At 34.3% G+C, this 20269-nt stretch overlaps 1 protein-coding gene and 1 long non-coding RNA gene across 3 annotated transcripts in view; one reads left to right on the top strand and one right to left on the bottom strand.

Moving 5' to 3' along the window:
- The first annotated feature begins 8881 nt into the window (after window positions 1–8881).
- On the top strand, window positions 8882–10296 carry LOC143066985 (uncharacterized). Its single transcript, XR_012975825.1, has 3 exons — window positions 8882–9260; window positions 9692–9758; window positions 10199–10296. It is a non-coding gene; the product is annotated as an uncharacterized LOC143066985 (long non-coding RNA).
- Window positions 10297–15879: 5583 nt separating this feature from the next.
- The window catches only part of LOC143066998 (26S proteasome non-ATPase regulatory subunit 1-like), a 189071-nt gene continuing 184681 nt past the window's right edge, over window positions 15880–20269 (bottom strand). For both annotated transcript variants that reach the window (XM_076239920.1, XM_076239919.1), the window contains exons 25-30: window positions 19905–20074; window positions 19189–19365; window positions 18210–18386; window positions 17731–17781; window positions 17124–17270; window positions 15880–16051 (exon numbers count right to left, since the gene is read on the bottom strand). In XM_076239920.1, coding sequence (XP_076096035.1) covers window positions 17124–17270; window positions 17731–17781; window positions 18210–18386; window positions 19189–19365; window positions 19905–20074 — 722 coding nt within the window. In that variant the 3' untranslated portion in view covers window positions 15880–16051. The remainder of the gene's footprint in view (window positions 16052–17123; window positions 17271–17730; window positions 17782–18209; window positions 18387–19188; window positions 19366–19904; window positions 20075–20269) is intronic.

Genomic DNA, 20269 nt, shown 5'->3' on the forward strand with positions numbered 1-20269 from the left:
AACTCTCTAGGGTCCGTAGGTGGTCTGTTGCAAGGCAAAATTTATGTCCCTATCCAATATACCCTCATTTTCTAATGGCAGTCCAAATTTCCCCGACTATCATCCCGTATGGTCTCTATTACAAGACCTACCTATTGTATTTATTGTTAACTCGTTCCCGTCCTAAAGATGCATGTAATATTTGCTACTGGACGTTAAGCAACCAACAATCATTCAATCAAATTTCATTATATTGACAACGATTTGTGAACAAAATACACTCAATAGTTTAACTGTCAAAATTAGGGGAACAACAGCAACACGAACCCCAACAAGAGAGATATAAACAAAAAATCGAAGGGAATCGCATGAACTCTAGAGGGAGCAAAACAGTAGTAGTATGTTTACTTCTACATCTATCTGTGTTATTGTGTAGCCTTGACTTATAACCAGCATCGTAGCAGGGTAAAATTTCAAATGATGAAACACTTAAATGATCCCGGTTACTGGATTATTAGATAAATAGTTAACTCTATAATGTTGTATGCTGTTTATTTAAGATATAATCGACATCACCTTTTATTCTTCAATAAAAAAGAAACCAAGAAGATACTGAGAAAAAGGGAATGTTAAGCTTTAAGACTGGAGACACTATGGCAAAATAAAGTGATGAAATGTCTCGCTTACTTTATTGACCCTTGATTGTATGTTGATAGTCCTAAGTATAAAGCTTTACTACAAGTATCAAATAAACTAAACGTAAACCACGAAAATGAGGTCAAGGTAAGATAGACCGAACCGGAAATATATGTTCACCCTACAATCATTCTATACACCAAATATAGTTGACACATTGCTTATATTTTCTTAATCAAAGCGCTGTAAGCGCTGAAGGCAGTTAACCAAAAACCAAGGCAACCCGTTTCCCTGGAAAGAAAACTGAGTTTGTTTTCTATAGTACAAAAGTTATGAGACACGAATCAGACAAATGTTCACCACAACAGGGATCAAAGGTGAGGTCTGACTGACCTGCCCATAGTAAATGTAAATGATTTGTTGTTTTGTCCCATACATATGAATTTAAGGGTGGGGATCTCAACGGTTTTCAAGTTCTCAAACAGGTAGGGGTAGGCAGAGGATTTAGGGGGCCCCCTTTTTGGGAAAAAAATTGGTTGCTTATATAGGGAATCACTGAAACGTGACTGGAGCAGGCCCCTTTTCGGTCAGTCAGTGGGCCCCACTTATGAAAATTTCTGGATCCGCCACTGGGGGTAGGGTGACCCTAGGGACTTCCCCTTCATTTCATTTTATTTGTTATATTGTCCCATACATGAATATATATGGTTTAGGGGTGGGGATCTCATTGGTTTCCAAGTTCTCAAACAGGAGGGGTAGGGTGACCCCAGGGACTCCCCCTATATTTCATTTAATTAGTTATATTGGCCCATACATGAATATATATTGTTTTGGTGTGGGGATCACGACCATTTCCAAGTTCTCAAACAGGAGGGTTGGGGTGACCACAGGGACTTCCCCTATATTTCATTTGATTTGTTATATTGTCCCGTACATGAGTTATATGGTTTAGGGGTAAGGATCTTAACCGTTTCCAAGTTCTCAAACAGGAGGGTGAACAGTGACCTCAGGGACTCCCCCTATCTTTCATTTGAATTGTTATATTGTCCCGTACATGAATATATATGGTTAAAGGGTGGCAATCTCAACAGGTTTCAAATTCTCAAACAGGAGGGGGTGGGGTGACCCAAGGGACTCCCCCTATATTTCATCTGATTTGTTATAATATTATTGTCCCATACATGAATATATATGGTTTAATGGTGGGGATCTCGACCATTTTTAAATTCTAAAACAGGAGGGGTGGGGTGACCCCAGCGACTCTTCCTATATTTCATTTGATTTTTCATATTGTCACAAACATGAATATATATGGTTAAGGGGTGTGGCTCTCGACCGCTTCCCAGTTCTCAAACAGGAGGGGGTGGGGTAACTCCAGGGACTCCCCCTATATTTCATTTTTTATTTATTATATTGTCCTATACTTGAATATATGCAGGGGCAGATTCAGACGGGGGAGGGTTGCGGGCTTGCACCCCCCCCTTAAATTTGCAAAGCATGGGTTATTCTCAGCTTAATAAAGAATATTCCGATAATTTTACCTCAAATTTATTTTAGCTTCACTGTGCTCGGCGAAAATTTAAGTTTGCGCCCCTCTTAACCTAAAATCCTGGATCTGCCCCTCATATGGTTTAGGGGTGGGGAGCTCGACCGTTTCCAAGTTATCAAACAGGAGGGGGTAGAGTGGCCCAAAGAATGACACCTATATATCATATGATTTACTTACATTAAGGTATATATAATATAGTTGCATTATTTGTGAAAATAAAGAAAGAAACTTTCAGCTACTTTAATTGACCCTTCAAAATTGAGAAAAACAAATAACCCTTTGAAATTGCAGTAATATGTTTACACTTTAAAAGCATCTCACATGCATTATCATCATTTATCATTTATATAGAAAATTTAGACTGTGACCATGAACATGTATATTGTTAGATATACTGTTCCCAGCTGTCACGTTGTATTGGATTTTTAAATTAAAATTTGTCAAAAAGTAATTTTGAGTTTCTGAATAAAATATTTTTCTGCTTTTTATTTCTTTTTTACCATGCATAGATGTATTTTTTCACCTGCATGGATTTATTTTGTAAATGATCGCCAAACCCGGAATTACCCTTATCCGCTTCCGGAATCGGGTCCGATATTGTCTTCACGGCCGCCATTGTTATGTTTTACAATGTTGTTTTTAGTGGAAGAAGACGTCAAGTCTTCTGAAGACTTAAGGGGCTGACCATTGGCATTGAGTCTCCGTATGCCGCATTCATTTCGTGTATTACAATTTCAAAACAACTTAGATTCCTGACACCGATTTTTACACATGATTAGGCATCTGAATCATTTAATTTGTAAATTATGATTGTAAAACAATCACTATCGTAAATATGACCCTTTTATTTATGTAAATTATTAGATTTCATCTCATCCACATGAATGTTATTTGTTTACTTGTAACAGGATGTTTTAACTGTAGATATTTGTATTACGCATGCGTGAATTTGGTATCGGCACAACTCGCCCTGTTTACAAGTTCGCCCTTGAAGTTACGAATTTGCAATCCTGCAGACAAGAAGATTTTGTTTTTATATAAACAAAAAGGATATATAAAGTGTTGTCTTTATTCATGGTTTTCCTTTGTCATGTGAATTAGATGCCCTTCGTAACATTCATGTGAACCTCCCGTTTAGGAGAAAAAACTCCCGTGTATGAAATTTTTCAGACGCCATATTTGATCATTTCTTACTACTGTACGGGTGTAATTGACACCTGTGTTAAATTTTACCTGAACATCAAAGAAGATGTATAATTATATGGCTTCACTTGACAGCTTGGGTGTCAAACATACTGGTAATCAACGATGTTTACCTCCGGCTAACTGCCGTTGTGTTATCAAAACGATGTGTATTGGGAATATTGAAATACTTTTTTGTTACTTCCCTTTGTTTTATCCTGTTTTCAGTTATTTTGCTTTTAAAAATGTAAATTGTAAAAAGACTATAAATGATTAATATTTTAATCAAATAATCATAAAAGGATGTTGATTAAATGAATTTAAATGATTTTGGACAAATAAAAAAATTAAAATTTATAAATTATTTAAGCAATCTAGACCTCCTTTCAAGGATTAAATTGAAGTTTATATCATAATTTTGTTTACAACAGAATGTTTTCTTAATTAATTTACGATGTTGCAAATATACATGTGGAGCTTATTTCTTTCTTATTTGTCTATACATTTGTGCTAGCGTGTATTTATTCACGATTGAATAAATACCGTTATAATTTTGTAATGTATATTTTATTTCCAATTTGAATTTGCTTTTAATAAAGATGATTTAATTCCTAATTCATATTGGAAATAAAATATACATTACAAAACACTACCAGCAGAGACCAAGACACACATAAACAAGGCTATAACAACCCAACCTGAAGACGAAGGTCTACAGGAGATCAAAGGTTTGATTAATCAGATACATACCAGACTGGATTGTAATGATAAAAGATGGGAGCAAGCACCATGGAACCATCAGGAACAACATACACAACCCCCACAATTTCAACCACCAAATCAGTCGAGACAATGGCAGCAGCCCAATCAGTCATCACCATGGCAACAGCAACCACAGTTTGGACAACAACAACAAAATAGAGGAGGATATAGAGGTAGAGGAGGAAATTCAAATAGAGGTAGAGGACAGAACAATTACAGAGGAGGAAGAGATAATCCAGATAGAGATTACCAATGCTGGAGATGTGGACAGACAGGACATCTGAAGATAGGATGCAAAGTTAGAATGGATCATAGTCAGCAACATTTAAACTCCAACAAGCCTATGCAGGGGGAACGTCCATAGGTTTAGAGAACAGCAAGGTTCCCAAAGTCAGTCGGGTAAAGACACCACCAGGACTCTTTGGTCAGCCAACAGAAGTAAAGATGAACATAAATGGTATGGAAACATCAGCCTTATTAGATACCGGCTCAACAGTGTCAACAGTCAGCCAATCTTTCTTCAACCAGTATATACAGACACCATTAATGGACATAACAACCTTGCTAGATATAGAGTGTGCAGATGGGCAACAGTTACCATACCTTGGCTATACTGAAACTTGCATACAGATACCAGGTCACCATCAGGAATACCCATGTATACTCCTAGTTATACCAGACAGTAGATACAACAAACAGGTACCGCTGCTACTAGGAACAAACATGCTTTCAACCATCATAGATCAACTTAAGGTAAGTATAGGAGCTAGATTTTTACAGGAAAGCAGCTTGACTACACCATGGTACCTAGCGTTAAGATGCATCATACTTAGAGAGAAACAACTTACAAAGAACAGCAACCGTCTTGGAATTATCAGAAGTGGTGAGATCAAGTCTGTAACAGTACCACCAAATTCATACATCACATTAACCGGCTACTTAGACAAAGAAATACCATATCATGATTCACCAGCAATGTTACAGTCGTCTTTACTTGCAAAAAATCACGAGGACTTAGACATCGAACCAACATTAATCAGCTACCAACACAGAAAGAATGGACCAGTGAAGATACGCATTTCCAACATAACTACCAGAACTGTAAGTATACCACCTAGAGCCATAATATGTGAGATCCAACCAGTTACCATCGAACCATCGCAACCAACAACACAAGATGATGAAAAGGTAAGTATTATGGAGAAGATGGAATTCACCAAAAGTAATCTCACGGATGAACAATTTGAGGAAGGACGTACACTTATCCGTTCGTACATGGACATCTTTTCCAAGAGGGATGATGATGTAGGTCACACCGACACGGTGCAGCATAGAATCGACCTTCTTGAAGATAAACCGTTTAAAGAGAGATACCGCCACATACCACCAACAGCATATGACGAGGTACGGGCACATTTGAGGCAGTTACTGGATATAGGGATTATTAGACCATCACACAGTCCTTTTGCGTCCAATGTGGTATTAGTGAGGAAGAAAGACTCCAGCCTGCGCCTGTGTGTAGACTACAGAAAGCTAAACAACGCTACAAAAAAAGATAGTTATGCACTTCCAAGAATAGATGAACTTCTGGATTGTCTGGCAGGATCGACGTACTATTCGGTCGTAGATATGAAATCAGGGTACCATCAGATTGAGATCTATGAGCCACACAAAGAAAGAACAGCCTTTACAGTCGGTCCATTGGGTTTTTATGAGTATAACAGGATGCCGTTTGGTTTAACCAACAGTCCAGCCACTTACCAGAGAATGATGGAGGACTGCTTAGCCGACTACAATCTGAGGATATGCTGTGTTTTCATAGACGACGTTATCATTTTTGGGAAGACGTATGAGGAGCATCTAGAGAACCTCAGGCTAGTGATGGAGAGAATAAGGCAAGTCAACTTAAAGCTAGCGCCAAAGAAGTGTTCCTTCTTTAAGAGACGGGTGAAGTTTGTTGGTCATATAGTTTCAGAGGCAGGAAAAGAGATAGACCCAGAGAAGACAGACAAAGTAACTACTTGGCCGAAACCAACATCGCCAGAGGATGTCAGACGATTTCTTGGGTTTGTAGGCTACTACAGAAGATTCATCAAGAATTTCAGCCAGATTAGTAGACCTCTCACTGATTTGATGCCATCACCAACAGGTAAGAAAGGAAGCAAAGGAAAGACCAAGAAACAGATAGCATGGAACTGGGGACCAGATCAAGAGACAGCCTTTGCCACCTTGAAGCGACTACTTACATCAGCACCTATTTTAGGATATGCCGATTATACTCTACCGTTTGAGTTACACACGGATGCTTCGGGAATTGGATTAGGAGCAGTCTTATATCAGGAACAGAAAGGTGAAAAGCGAGTTATTAGCTATGCTAGCAGGGGTCTGACGAAAGCGGAAAAGAACTACCCGCCACATAAATTGGAGTTTTTGGCATTGAAGTGGGCTATTACAGATAAGTTTAAAGATTACCTGTTTGGACAACAATTTACGGTATGGACAGATAACAATCCACTCACATATGTTCTGACAACAGCAAAACTGGATGCTACAGGTCACCGATGGTTAGCAGACTTAGCCAGCTATCACTTCAACATCAAGTACCGCCCTGGAAGAACAAACGCAGATGCAGATGGACTCAGCCGGCTACCAGTTTCTGAAGATCGATCAGACATCAACATTGATTCCGTACGTGCCATCTGTGATGCAGTTGTACCAACACCTTTTGCAGAATGTTTAGCCATTAACCCCAACTTAGTTCAGGACGAAGAGAACAATGTGTTAGATGGGCCATCAACCACTGACATCATAGATTGGAAGAAAGCCCAACAACAGGACAAGATGATAACACGTTGGATAGAGATGGTAGAAAAACAGCAGAAACCTGATAAAGGAGAACCCATATTGAAGAGACAATTTAACCACCTACAGATTATTGATGATATTCTATACAGAGTAGTTAATACTGAAGATGAAGTGAAGAAACAACTTGTATTACCATCACAACTTATCACCACCATTTTACAAGCATACCACAATGATATAGGACACCAGGGAAAAGATAGGACTCTATCACTACTCAGGGACCGCTTTTATTGGCCAGGTATGGCGAAAGATGTAGAGGAATGGCTTTCACACTGTGGCAGATGTTTACGGAGGAAAACCATCCCTAATCACAGAGCACCTCTGGTAAGTATTCAGACCACGGCACCGTTACAGCTTGTATGCGTGGATTATCTAACCCTGGAACCATCGAAGGGAGGACAACAGTATGTCTTAGTAATTACAGACCATTTCACCAGGTTTGCACAAGCTATACCAACAAGGAATATGACAGCAAGAACAACAGCTGAAGCACTGTATAACCACTACATTGTTCACTATGGACTTCCCGAAAGACTTCACTCAGACCAGGGAGCACAATTTGAGTCTAAGCTTATTAAGGAACTCTGTACGTTAACAGGAATGGTAAAATCCCGCACCACCAGTTATCACCCACAAGGAAATGGACAATGCGAGAGGTTTAACCGGACATTAATGAGTATGCTTGGAACCCTGGAGGTTGAACAGAAGAGAGACTGGAAGGCTTATGTTGGACCATTGGTATATTGCTACAACAGTACCAGACACGATTCAACAGGCTATTCACCATACTTTTTGATGTTTGGGAGGAATCCGAGATTACCAGTAGATATTGCTTTTGGTTTAAGGAAGGAAGCAAAGAGTCAAGACTATATCAACAACCTCAAAGATAGACTAGAGTATGCACACAAGGCTGCAGCAGAAATGTCGAAGAAATCTCAGTTGAAACAGAAAGGAGGTTATGATACTAAGGTACGTGGTGCAACTATACAGAAGGGAGACAGAGTACTGGTACGAATCAACGCATTTGAAGGACGACATAAGCTATCTGACAAATGGGAAAAGGATTCTTACCGTGTTCTTGATCAACCAAATAAAGACATTCCAGTTTATACAGTGCAAAAAGAACATGGTGGTGGAAAGAAGCGAAATTTGCACAGGAACCATTTACTACCTGTAGGATTCATCACGGAAACGCATGAGCATAATGAAGAGAACAAACCAGTACAGACACTAAGAAAAAGAAAGCCAACAAAAGTACCACCTACAATGATACCCGATAGACCAGTACCAATTCAGGACTACAGACAGAATGAATCTTCTGATGAGGAGTCAGTTGAATTGGTCATTATACATTCAGATGCTGATGATGACAGTAACCCATCCGTTACAGATTTAACATCGCAGCAAGGAGAGCAAAATGAGGTAATAGAGACAGAAGCTTCAGGATCTGATGGGGACGCCCTTTCTCAGGCTGATTCAGTTACGACAGTTGATGAGACAGATTCCGAAGAAGAACAGGGAAGCGCTTTAGATAGTGGAAATGACATAGAACAGCAGGAGAATCCACCTGAAGACAGTTCGTCGTCATCTTCTCAGACTATTAGACGGTCTACCAGGGAAAGAAGAAAACCAGCTTGGATGCGGTCAGGTAATTATGATACATCGCATTCAGCTAGTTTGGTAACAGAAAAGGATTGGTACCAGAGGATCCAGTGTATTACGTCATTAGCAGGAACCAACTTATTTGGAGATCTACAAACAGAAGCAGCAAAGACGATTTTAGCTATTGTGAAAACTCCACAGAGCAAATGACGGGACGTCATTTCAGATCAGGGAGGAGTATGTGCTAGCGTGTATTTATTCACGATTGAATAAATACCGTTATAATTTTGTAATGTATATTTTATTTCCAATTTGAATTTGCTTTTAATAAAGATGATTTAATTCCTAATTCATATTTGTGTTTTCGTTTTCAAATAGATTAATTACGGATTGTAATTAATTATGAGTGGTGCTATTCGTATTTTATATTCACGGACTTTGACGATTGACTAGTTCGGCCTTGATTGTTACTCACTTCTACTATTCTGATGGTCAGTGTTTTACGCTTGATTTGACCGCACACTTTCTTCTATTTCATTGGTTATATATCTTTTGGCGGTTTATTTCTATTCAGTCTATATTTAATTGTGGATTGATGTTCAAACCGAACAGACGTTTCATATACTTTATTTGCTGTTTCATATTTTGTACTATTTGTATTGGAGGAATTCCACGATTGTTTCAGGTCAGTTTGCTTACTTATCTCTTTGGATATTCTGTCTTTATCTTACTTTCATTGTAATTTTATTACCGGATTAATCAGTATTTCACGCATGAGTAACTTTCCATTTTAGCATGAATTCGTAGTAAGAATGTGTATCGTGTGATTGGTGAATGAATGTTGTAAACTATTTAAAAGGTTAACGTAACTTTTATAACAGGCACATGATTGATTTACATTTGAGCTACATAATTTAAGCCTGGAAATAAATAGAGTAAATATAAACGTATTGAATGCCGAATATTTGAGCAGAATGAGTCCGAGAGTAAATGAGTAAAATGTTAACTTGATAAATACTTTTCAGAGTCTTTATAATATTTTTGTCTCCGATAGATAGATTTTAAGTACTTTATAAGTCTGTGTATAGTAACTATAATTTAGTATTTGTTATACAGGTATTTGACAGAGTTCTGCATATGATGTAGATATACGTAGAGGCATAACCTTTGTACCTCATACGAGGTAAGAATGAGTGTTCATTTGTAGTGGCTTATTATTTTATTAGCTTAGTTATTTTGATTTGTTTAGCTAGCTTATATTTATTAATTAACTGCTTGTTGCTATTTGCTTAATTAATGCTTATTTTGCTTAGACTGTTTGTTTATAGTTTTAACGGCTAATGCGTATATTATAATGCTTTGTTAAATGAGAAACTATGTTTCTATTTTGCTTTTCTGACAAGTTAAATTCTGTTTCGGATGTCACAGAAAGTTATATTTTGATTAGATAAGGTTAATTGCACATTTTGGTAATTTCATGAACTGTGACGTATTTTACAGTAAATTGGTTAATTATTTTGAGTACACATGTACATATTACGTAAATTTATCAGATTGATATAATACATGTTTTAAAAGAATTGATTTATATACATTGTTATTAAATGTAATATTATGTTACAGGGTTTCTTTTGATGCTTCATTGAATAATAAAACTATCCAGAACCCTATACAGTCTACTATTTATTCATGCCCAGATAGTGCGACTACACATTTACAAATGATAAGGAGATGAAGACATGAACAAAAATATATACAGATAAGATATATAAATATAATGATTCATTTGCTAGCAGTGAACAATCATTTGTCAAAAACAAAACAAAACAAGAAACAGATTCTTCTTATTATTTTATTTTATTCAAATAGAGAGGCAATAATGGAACTATAAACATTACAATTTCATGGAAATTTGAAGAAAAAACACAATTTCTACATCATTTGGTTACATTTATGACAAAATTTATGTCGATAAAAAAACATGATGTTTTGACCATTCAGTACTTAACCCTTTCCTCCATAATGACGCTTTTTGACGCCACCCCTTTACTCCATAATGACGCCTGTGTAGTACCTCAGTTGAAACACTTTGACTACAAAGTGTCTGCAGTAGACTCAATAAAATTTGTATCCAATATGAAAAGGAATATCATAGGAATATTCTACTTAAATTTATTTAATGAAATATTTGTTTTTTGCAATACATTTTAATACTTTAAAGCCTATTTTCAGCATTTTATTGAAAAATTCTATTTTGTGTTCATTTTTTACAGTGGGTTGTGATGATCTTCCAGTTAGGTTACCCTCATTTGGAGTGTTGTTCCCAACCTGTTAAAGGTCCATCTTTGTGCATAATTCAAAATTGGAATTTCAACAAGCATCTAATATTCTTAATCTGGAAAATAAACCCTGGTCTGCTAGCTTCATGTATATTTTTTCAACCGATTTATAGCGAACCCTATGATAGTTTTCCATAGATTCACCTGCAAGTTACCTGTCGATTTAAACTTTTGGCAGTTCTATTGTCCCATCTAACAAATACAACAGGTATTGTTCTCTGTATAGTTCATTCACCAAGACCTTTAAATTTCTTCTAGGAGAAATATATCACTCATTGATTAATTTACCTGACCAAAAAATTATCTGTTTTTTTTATTGAAATACTTCTATAAACTCACATAAACTGTATGCAATATTGTATTTATTCAATATACTATCAATATATTTTCAATCTGTTCAATATAAAATCTGATTTAATAATAAAAAGTATATTTTAGACACATTTTTTAGTATTTTCCAAAGAATTTGCATGTTTTTGTTGTTGTTAATTTATAGACTATGTTTATGAAGACCTTAATTTAAAAATAATAATATTCAAATTTTTATTTATCAAACACACAAAAATATTTATTGAATATTTGATCAGAAATCAACTTTTAATTTTTAAATCATTATTAATATTGAACACATTAAAAACGAGTTTTTGGTATTGAATAAATACAACACCACATGCAGTTTTGTGAGTCCTTTCTTAGTATTGGTATAAGTATTTTTCATCATCGACAGTTCAATTTTTTGTTCAGGTAAATTAATCAATGAGTGATATATTTCTCCTAGAAGAAATTTAAAGGTCCCAGTGAATAAACTACACAGAGAACAATACCTGTTGTATTTGTTAGATGGGACAATAGAACTGCCAAAAGTTTAAATCAACAGGTTAACTTGCAGGTGAATCTATGGAAAACTATCATAGGGTTCGCTATAATATATAACTAGAATCATGCAAACAGACTTAAGGAAAAGGCATGTAAGTTCATCATACAAATATGACACTTTTTCTAGACAATCCAGATCTTGCAAAATACGTCGCTAAAAATTGTAACCTTTAAAATTGTTGTGCAGTAAAAACCCATATGGGAACTTTCAAAAGTTGGCAGGTATGTAACAAATCTTACTATTTTTATGCTCCATTTATGGGCAATATGTTTTCTAGTCTGTCCGTCCGTCCTGCTTCTGGTTATAAAGTTTATGGTCGAGGTAGTTTTTGATGAAGTTGAAATCCAATCAACTTGAAACTTAGTACACATGTGTTCCTCTTGATATGATCTTCTTAATTACTGTCAAATTAAAGATTTTACCTAATTTTCATAGTCAACTGAACATAGAAAATGATTGTACGGATGGGAAATCCATGTACTTATGACCTTTTCTTGTTTGAAGAAAAAAAATACATTTTAACGATAATGGAACAAAGCAGCCTGGGTAAGTGGGGCTGCTTTTATGGTAATTCAAGTTACCTTTTATTCACCTTCTTCCACTTCAGAGCTATCAGCTCTTTGATTGTCTATCAGATACGACTTTACTCGAATTTATACAATATTTGTCGGCGATTTTCTGTATAAAGCTAGCGGTTGAACAAAATGAACATCGCTGTCATGAATAATAATGATAAAAATAAGTTTTTAGCTCGTTTAATTGGAGACTTTGGTGAACATGGTGAAAAGGTTTGCAAAGTAATTTCTTATTCTCTTTCAAGTGGAAGGTGGCTACGTCGGACGTAGCTAAAAAACCCACTATCCTAGTCGAAATTCCGCTTGCAAAAGTGGAAGGTCGCGGACCTCGGACCACCGCTAATTTGCACACCTGCCTCCAAATTGAAAAGCTACGAAAATTTCTTTTTCTAATTTGAAATTGCCGCCAACAGCATGAACAGTTGAACTTATTATATAATAGACTACTGACGTACTTGTACTACGTATTGATGACAAACAATATTCCTACGACTTTTGTCATTTGGGAAATCTAAACTACTTGTCTTAAGAGATTTTCGGCGATTAAATATTTCATACAGTTGTTCTTTGACATCTTAGCTAAAAGCACAAGTCATAATGAACTACACAAAGATTCTGAATAAGCACTACTTCCTATGTGTAACTTTAAAACTTTTGGATAAATCGACGATCATTTAAGGTTTTTCTGGTCATATTTTTTGTTATCCAGAATAAAAAGTATTAAAAAAGTGTTCAATTAGTTATATATAACATAGTAGCGAGCTACATAATAACAATGGCAAGTATTTCAGCATTTATTGGGTAGAACACAAATCTAGGGTGCTCGCATAATGCAGCTTAACTGCATAAAAACTATCTTAACCAAGAACACTCAACATTGACAAATGAAGCATGAAAATGAGGTCAAGGTCGGATGAACCATGCCAGACAGACATGTACACCTTACATTCTATTAATGCACTAAATATAGTAGACATATTTCTCATAGCATCTTACAAACAAACTTAACCATGAAACTTAACATTGACAATGAACCATGAAAATGAGGTCATGGTCAACTAATATTTACCAAACAGACACATAAACTAAATACAGTTGACCTTTTGTGGACATTGTAAGAAAAACAGAACAAAACACTATAAACAGTTCACTGATAAATGAACTGTGAAAATGAATTCAAGGTGAAATTAAACCTGCCAGACTGACATGTGTATCGTAAAATATTTCCATAGCGCTATAAAACTAGGTTCAACCCCCTCCATTTTCTACATTTGAAAATACCTGTACAAAGTCAGTAATGTGATAGTTGTTGTCCATTCGTTCGGTGTTTAATCATTTGATTTTGCCATTTGATTAGGGACTTTCCGTTTTGGAATTTTTCACTATCTTTGTGATTTTATTTTTTTTACTTACACCAAATATAGTTGATTTATTGCATATAGTATAAGAAAGAAGACCAAAAAAAACCAAAAAAACCTTAACTTTAAACATTGAATAATGAAAATGAAGCAAAGATAAGATGAAATCTGCCAGCTGGACAATTACATCGTATAGCTAGCTGTTTGGTGAGCCAAGTCTCCTTGTTGAAGACCGTACTTTGACCTATAATGGTTTACTTTTAAAAATTGTAGACGAAACGCGCGTCTGGCGTACTAAATTATAATCCTGGTACCTTTGATAACTAATTTCATTGACACTCATACCACATCTTATATCAATGTTCACCTGACAAAAGTTCCAGATATAGACTTATAGCGTATAGTATCTAAGATAAAGACTTGACCACAAAAATTAACCTTGTTCGCTGATCCATGAATTGAGGTCCAGGACAGATGAAACTGTCTGACAGGCATACAGGCCTTACAAGGTACACACAGAGAGATATTAACAATACATAAGTAGTCACTAAACCATGAAAATGAGGTCATGGACAAGGGACAAATGACAGATGGAAACTTCATAAAATAAAGCATCCATGCCTTTGGCCTTCTGAAATATAACGCTTAGAAGTAGTTAGTAAACGCTGCAGTTAGATCACTATCCCCATGATGAGCTTTCTGAACCAGAAGTTGCATCTCGACAAAAAAGCCGAAACAACATGTGGAGACTGCTTGACTGATTATGATTGAAGTTAATGTTGACAGTGTTTAAAACTATAAAGTTTTACTACAGAGATCACATAAGTTTCACAAATTATCAAAATCCAAGTCCTATATAAACCCACATAGATAGCTTTACATAGACAGAAATAGTAGACTTATTGTATATAATTATCATAAGAAACTAGTGTAACTATAAAAACTTAACATTGACCAATAAACCAAGAAAATCATGGTTTTAGCATCTTGCAGCGAAGTTGCTATTCAGGATATAAATAATCCCAAGTCTTTTGAGTACTAAAAAAAATAATTCTTGATACAAAGTACTAACATAGCTATTGTTTTTTTTTCTGTCGCACAATAAAGGAAACAAATTAAAACTGAGGTTACAACAAATGTATTTATGTCTGGTATGTGGAGTGAGTCTGAAAGATTGTGCAATGTGTTTTTTTTATTCAGTGGGCTTTTAAATAGATTATGTAACAATTGTTGTTATTCAGTTTGGCAGCCAGTTTATTCTGCAGGATTCTGCCAAGCAGTTTCTTTTGTGTTTCATATGTTCTTTATAATTTAGCTTGGACTTTTGTGGCAGGGGAAATATTTTTAATTTGAAAATAAAATTTTGAGCTGGTATCTGCACCATTCAGTACAAACACATTGTGTTTGTGTGCATGTTCTCAAGGTTTCAAAGTTGCTGTAGCATTTTAGAACATACATATTCCAGAATAAGATTTGGATTTATATATTTTGTATAGCTTATATTTAAATGTGCAATATATTCATATATCATTTTTCTAAAGCTACCTTCTGCTTTAAGACCAACTTACTTTGAACAATTTTGAGCATGGCATACAGTATGCAAATCAACTTTTTTATGTTTTTAACTGTTTGTTGCTCTATAAATCTCTTTTTGATTTTAGTGTCCTTGAGATGAGGTCTCAACATCTCTTTTTAATTTATTTTTACATTGTCTTATTAAAATATAATTAAATCATTTCAGAATTGCCCTATAAGTGATTCCTACATGTGTATTGTTCTTTCTTTCAGGTTGTATCAAATTGTTAATTTATAACCGAACTGTGTTTTAACAATATAACGAAATGATTCTTATTGAAAACATATCAGTATATAGTTCTTTCATCATGATGACTGATTTTGGAGGAATTTGTTTTATCATGCAATCAAAATCTGTGTTTAAAAGTTAGTTTTATTATTAAAAGTCCCCTATTGAATAAGACTATTTTAAGCTTCTGTACTATTTTTATACAATTTACCTGTATTTATCTGTATCATTGGCGCAAATACACAGCACCTATTGCACTTACCTTTTAAATAATAAGAACACAAATTGTCTTTATTGGATGGATGGATTGGTGTTTAATTCAAATCATTGATGGCTTTACAAACTGAGATATTAATGAGATTTTACTTTAATGATGACATAAACTATAACAAATATATCATTGAAATCAAGTCTTTTTTCACAATAAATTATGCTGACAACACAATATATAATGTCAAAACAAGCACTAACAGTCTAGAATCTTATGACATTTCTTCTTCTAAACTTGGCTTCCACATATAATCTGAAATTTAAAAAAATATTTTATTATTTGCATATCTAACAACATATTTTTAATAAAAAAAATAAGGAAAGTGCCATTTAAGATCTATTCTATATATCTTTGCAGATCATGAACTTAGATCAAATGGTGATTTAAATGAGTTTACATACTTGTAAGAGAATGAACATATCCTGATTTGAGTTCTTCACCATCTATTTTAAATTCATTTTTTCAGTGATAAAAAAAAGGAAAATAATAAATAAGTACCTGCAGACTGAGATATATTTCAAATAAATGCCATAATAATAAAAATAACATTTTTTAACAACATTTGATGTTACAATATGTTTTGTTGTGAGTTTTTTTTTCAACATTTGTACTTCCATTAATGTTGTTTTATCCTTCATGTATTAGAAATCCTGCATGTGTTGAGAATGTAGCTGAACTGAGCAGATGATTTTATTGAAATGTAGGGTTTTACTTCCAATACCAAAATTTGCTTGGATTTCATTTGCTTTTATGAGTCTTTATAAGAGACATAAGAAGTGTAAGGAACAAAATCTAAATCATATGATCCTCAAATATAGCATCAGTGGGTACCAAGACAGGGTTAGTTTAGTGTCTTAGTTATGTATTTAACCCTGTCATGCATATCTTTACTATTTACCGGATTTGTTATCTCATAAGCAACGCGAGGGGTGCCACATGTGGAGCAGAATCTGCTTACCCTTCTGGAGCACCTGAGATCACCCCTAGTTTTTGGTGGGGTTTGTGTTGTTTATTCTTTAGTTTTCTATGTTGTGTTATGTGTACTATTGTTTTTCTGTTTGTCCTTTTCATTTTTAGCCATGGCGTTGTCAGTTTATTGTCGATTTATGAGTTTGACTGTCCCTCAGGTAACTTTCGTCCCGCTTTTACTCAGTCAAAACTGAACAATACCCAAAAATTTACCACAATCCTTAATAAAGCCCTCATTTGGCCCAAATATAAGTGCAAATAGAAAGTTTCCATTCATTTTTGTTACGAATCAGAAAAATATATATAGGGTGCAAAAATCTAAGACAGTAGAATCATGTGACTAGTAATTTATTACCTAATCTTCAGTCCATTCGAATGGCTCTGGTGGTTCAGGTTCTTCCTCCTCTTCAGCTTTAGGTCCCCCAGTAGCCACAGGTTCTATTATCTCTTCCTTCTCATCTGGGTTACAATTCTTCAACAATATGATTCCACCACTGCTAACCTAAAAATACAAATATTCTTATATCATACTTCAGACTGTTTACAGATTAAACACTTGAAATACAAATTTAGGCGAGTTTATAATTTTCTACAGTCAAGTTCTTTTGTTTGCTATCTTTTAAAACATATGTGTTCTTTATTGGAAATAGAAAAAGAGATTACTCAAAAAAGTATTTACAGAAATCTGCTATTTTCTGTAAATGAAAAAGAACATGACAACATATTCTGTTTGTACTATCATTATAACATTTCAATGTTCTGTGAACTTCAAAATCCAGACTAAAAACCCTAATTTGGCACTTATTTCTAAAAAATAACATTGTAATGAACATTTGTACTAATTGAAAGTTGATGTGACTACAACTTCATTGTTAATTTCCTAAAATTAAAAAAAAAAGGGAAAACACCGACATAAAACCTAGTTCCACCCTACAATCATAGTAATAATACGATAAACTTACTTCCTTGATTGGTTTGTAGCGACTTCCTTCTGGCATGTTAACAACCTTCAACTAAAATAATAAGAAAAGTTATTAGCACATTTATACAATTCATAAAACATAAAAAATAAACATGTTAAATTCTGTGTGAAGAGAATGTTAAGATAAATTGTAAGGAACAGGATAAGAACAGAACAAAATATATTTTTTTCTTGACATTCTGTAAGTAATTCTAATATAATCTTCATGTAAAAAATTGTTCATTGGCTTAGTTTAGCTGTTAAATCCACAATTGACACTCCAGGTTGCCATTTTAGTTGGTATTCACGAATATTCAATTTATATAATATAATAAAAAATAACTGTGTACATTAATAATTGGTAATCATTTGAGTGATTTAAAACATATACTTTGTTTTGGACCCGAAAATGATATGTTGATGATTTTCTGGTACTAACCAAGACTTACAATGATGATTAGGATAATGATCTGTACAAACCTGTTGTTTCATAACTCTAGCAGGATTTGTTAGGATTTGAAATGTTGGTTCTGGTTCCTTTTCCTTCTTTTCTGTTGGTGTTTCTTCCATTTTTTCCTCCTTTCTTTCTTCTTCCTTTTTCTCCTTTTTGTCATCTGCTTTCTCTTTCTCTTTTTCATCATCTTTCTTTTCATCATCCTAATAAATGAAAGATAAAATAGTTTTTCTTAAAAACATATCCTGCTTTAAAAAAATTGTATTTGTTTTATGGAATATACTGCAAAGCAACTTAATTGCAACAGCAATTTTTTTGTGATTTTCAATCGTAAAATAAATGCTAAAAATAAAGGACTATAACAATTTTTACATTCAAAAATTTCTTTGGCTTACTCAAACAAGATTAGTTATATACTGGAAATATACATTCAAAATCTTTACTTAAAAAAAATATAAAAATTGTATATAGATGCCAGTTTTAAAAACTGCCAAATGTCTTTTTATAATATGCAGTTTTTAGTACATATAACCTTGATAGATGGTTAGAGATTTTTCAAAAGGAAATGTGATTAGTTCTGCAAACATTGAAAGTCAGGTAACAAATAACCCTTTGCATTCACAGGAGTAGAACTTTTACACTAATTCTGAAAATTTTCCTTATTCAGCATTAGGGATCATACTTGCTTTTGCTTTATTTCGTTTGTAAAAACAAGTGTATGGATAAATTGATTGAATTCTGTGTTTTATTTTTTACATATATAAATGCATTTTGTGTTGTGTTACTGTTATGGTAGAGTTGCCTTTCTTCAAATGTTTATCAATTTAAGAGATTACACTAAACAATTCCAGAGACCTTGTAATATATCTCAGGTAGACCCTAAGTTGCATTAACAAAATTGTATTGTTTTTATCAATACTACTGATTATTTACGTAACTATTTTATCAACAATTCACATGTATATGGGATGTGATACTAGGCAAGATATGTCAGTATGAACGTACCACATCCATTTTTTCTTCTTTTTCTTTCTTTTCTGCTTCTTTCTTCTTCTGTTTGGCTGTAATACTAAGAACAGCCGTTTCTACTTTCTCTTTTGCCTTTTCTTTCTTGTCTTCCAATGGTGGGGGATAAGCATAATGCGATGGTTTAGCATTAGATTTAAACTCTAAAATCGGCATCTGTATAATACAACATATATCTTATTTAAAGTTAGTCATTTTCCAATAACAACATCTGTAAATCTTAGAGGGATTGTCACTTTCAATGTTCTGCTGAGATTAAGTACATAATACAAGATTGGGAAAACCATGAAACCAAATAACCACTTAAATACTGGTTTTCCTCAATCCACCAAACTGATACCACGAAAATAAACCAATCCACAGTATTGACAATTAAAACTGAAAATTGTAATAAAAAAAAGTCTTTGAAAATATGTGATTTCTAAATCTACTTCTGTTTTATCTTTGTAATCACCCATACATATATCGGACGAAGCTGACAACGATGACGACAACGTGATACCAATATACAACCAAAATTTTTAAAATTTTGCAGTAGTATAAAAACTGTTTGTTTGACAAAGAAACAACCTGACCAATGGACAAAATGATTGCAATACAGCCCCAACTTTTAGAGGTTAAGGTATACAGTAATAAGAGGAAAATTTAAATGTAGGATTTTCTGTGGAATAAGGGTGCAATTTGAAATTACTTACCTTGAGGTCTTCATTTAGACCAATCAGACATGTTGGCTTGAATGACAAACACAGGAAGTGGCTAAGTGGATACCAGAACCAGAACTGTGTGAATACCAACATACCAACCACAGCCTCTAGATTGGTGTGGCCCATCTTAGACTGAAGAGAGATTGTCATGTTACGACCACCTACAAAACAGAATAAAGATTAAAGATTAATCTAGATTGGTGTGGTCCATCTTAGACTGAAGAGAGATTGTCATGTTACGACCACCTACAAAACAGAATAAAGATTAAAGATTAATCTAGGTTGGTGTGGTCCATCTTAGACTGAAGAGAGATTGTCATGTTACGACGTGACCTACAAAACAGAATAAAGATTAA

This window comes from Mytilus galloprovincialis, chromosome 3, assembly GCF_965363235.1.
Source record: "Mytilus galloprovincialis chromosome 3, xbMytGall1.hap1.1, whole genome shotgun sequence".
Lineage (NCBI taxonomy): Eukaryota > Metazoa > Mollusca > Bivalvia > Mytilida > Mytilidae > Mytilus > Mytilus galloprovincialis.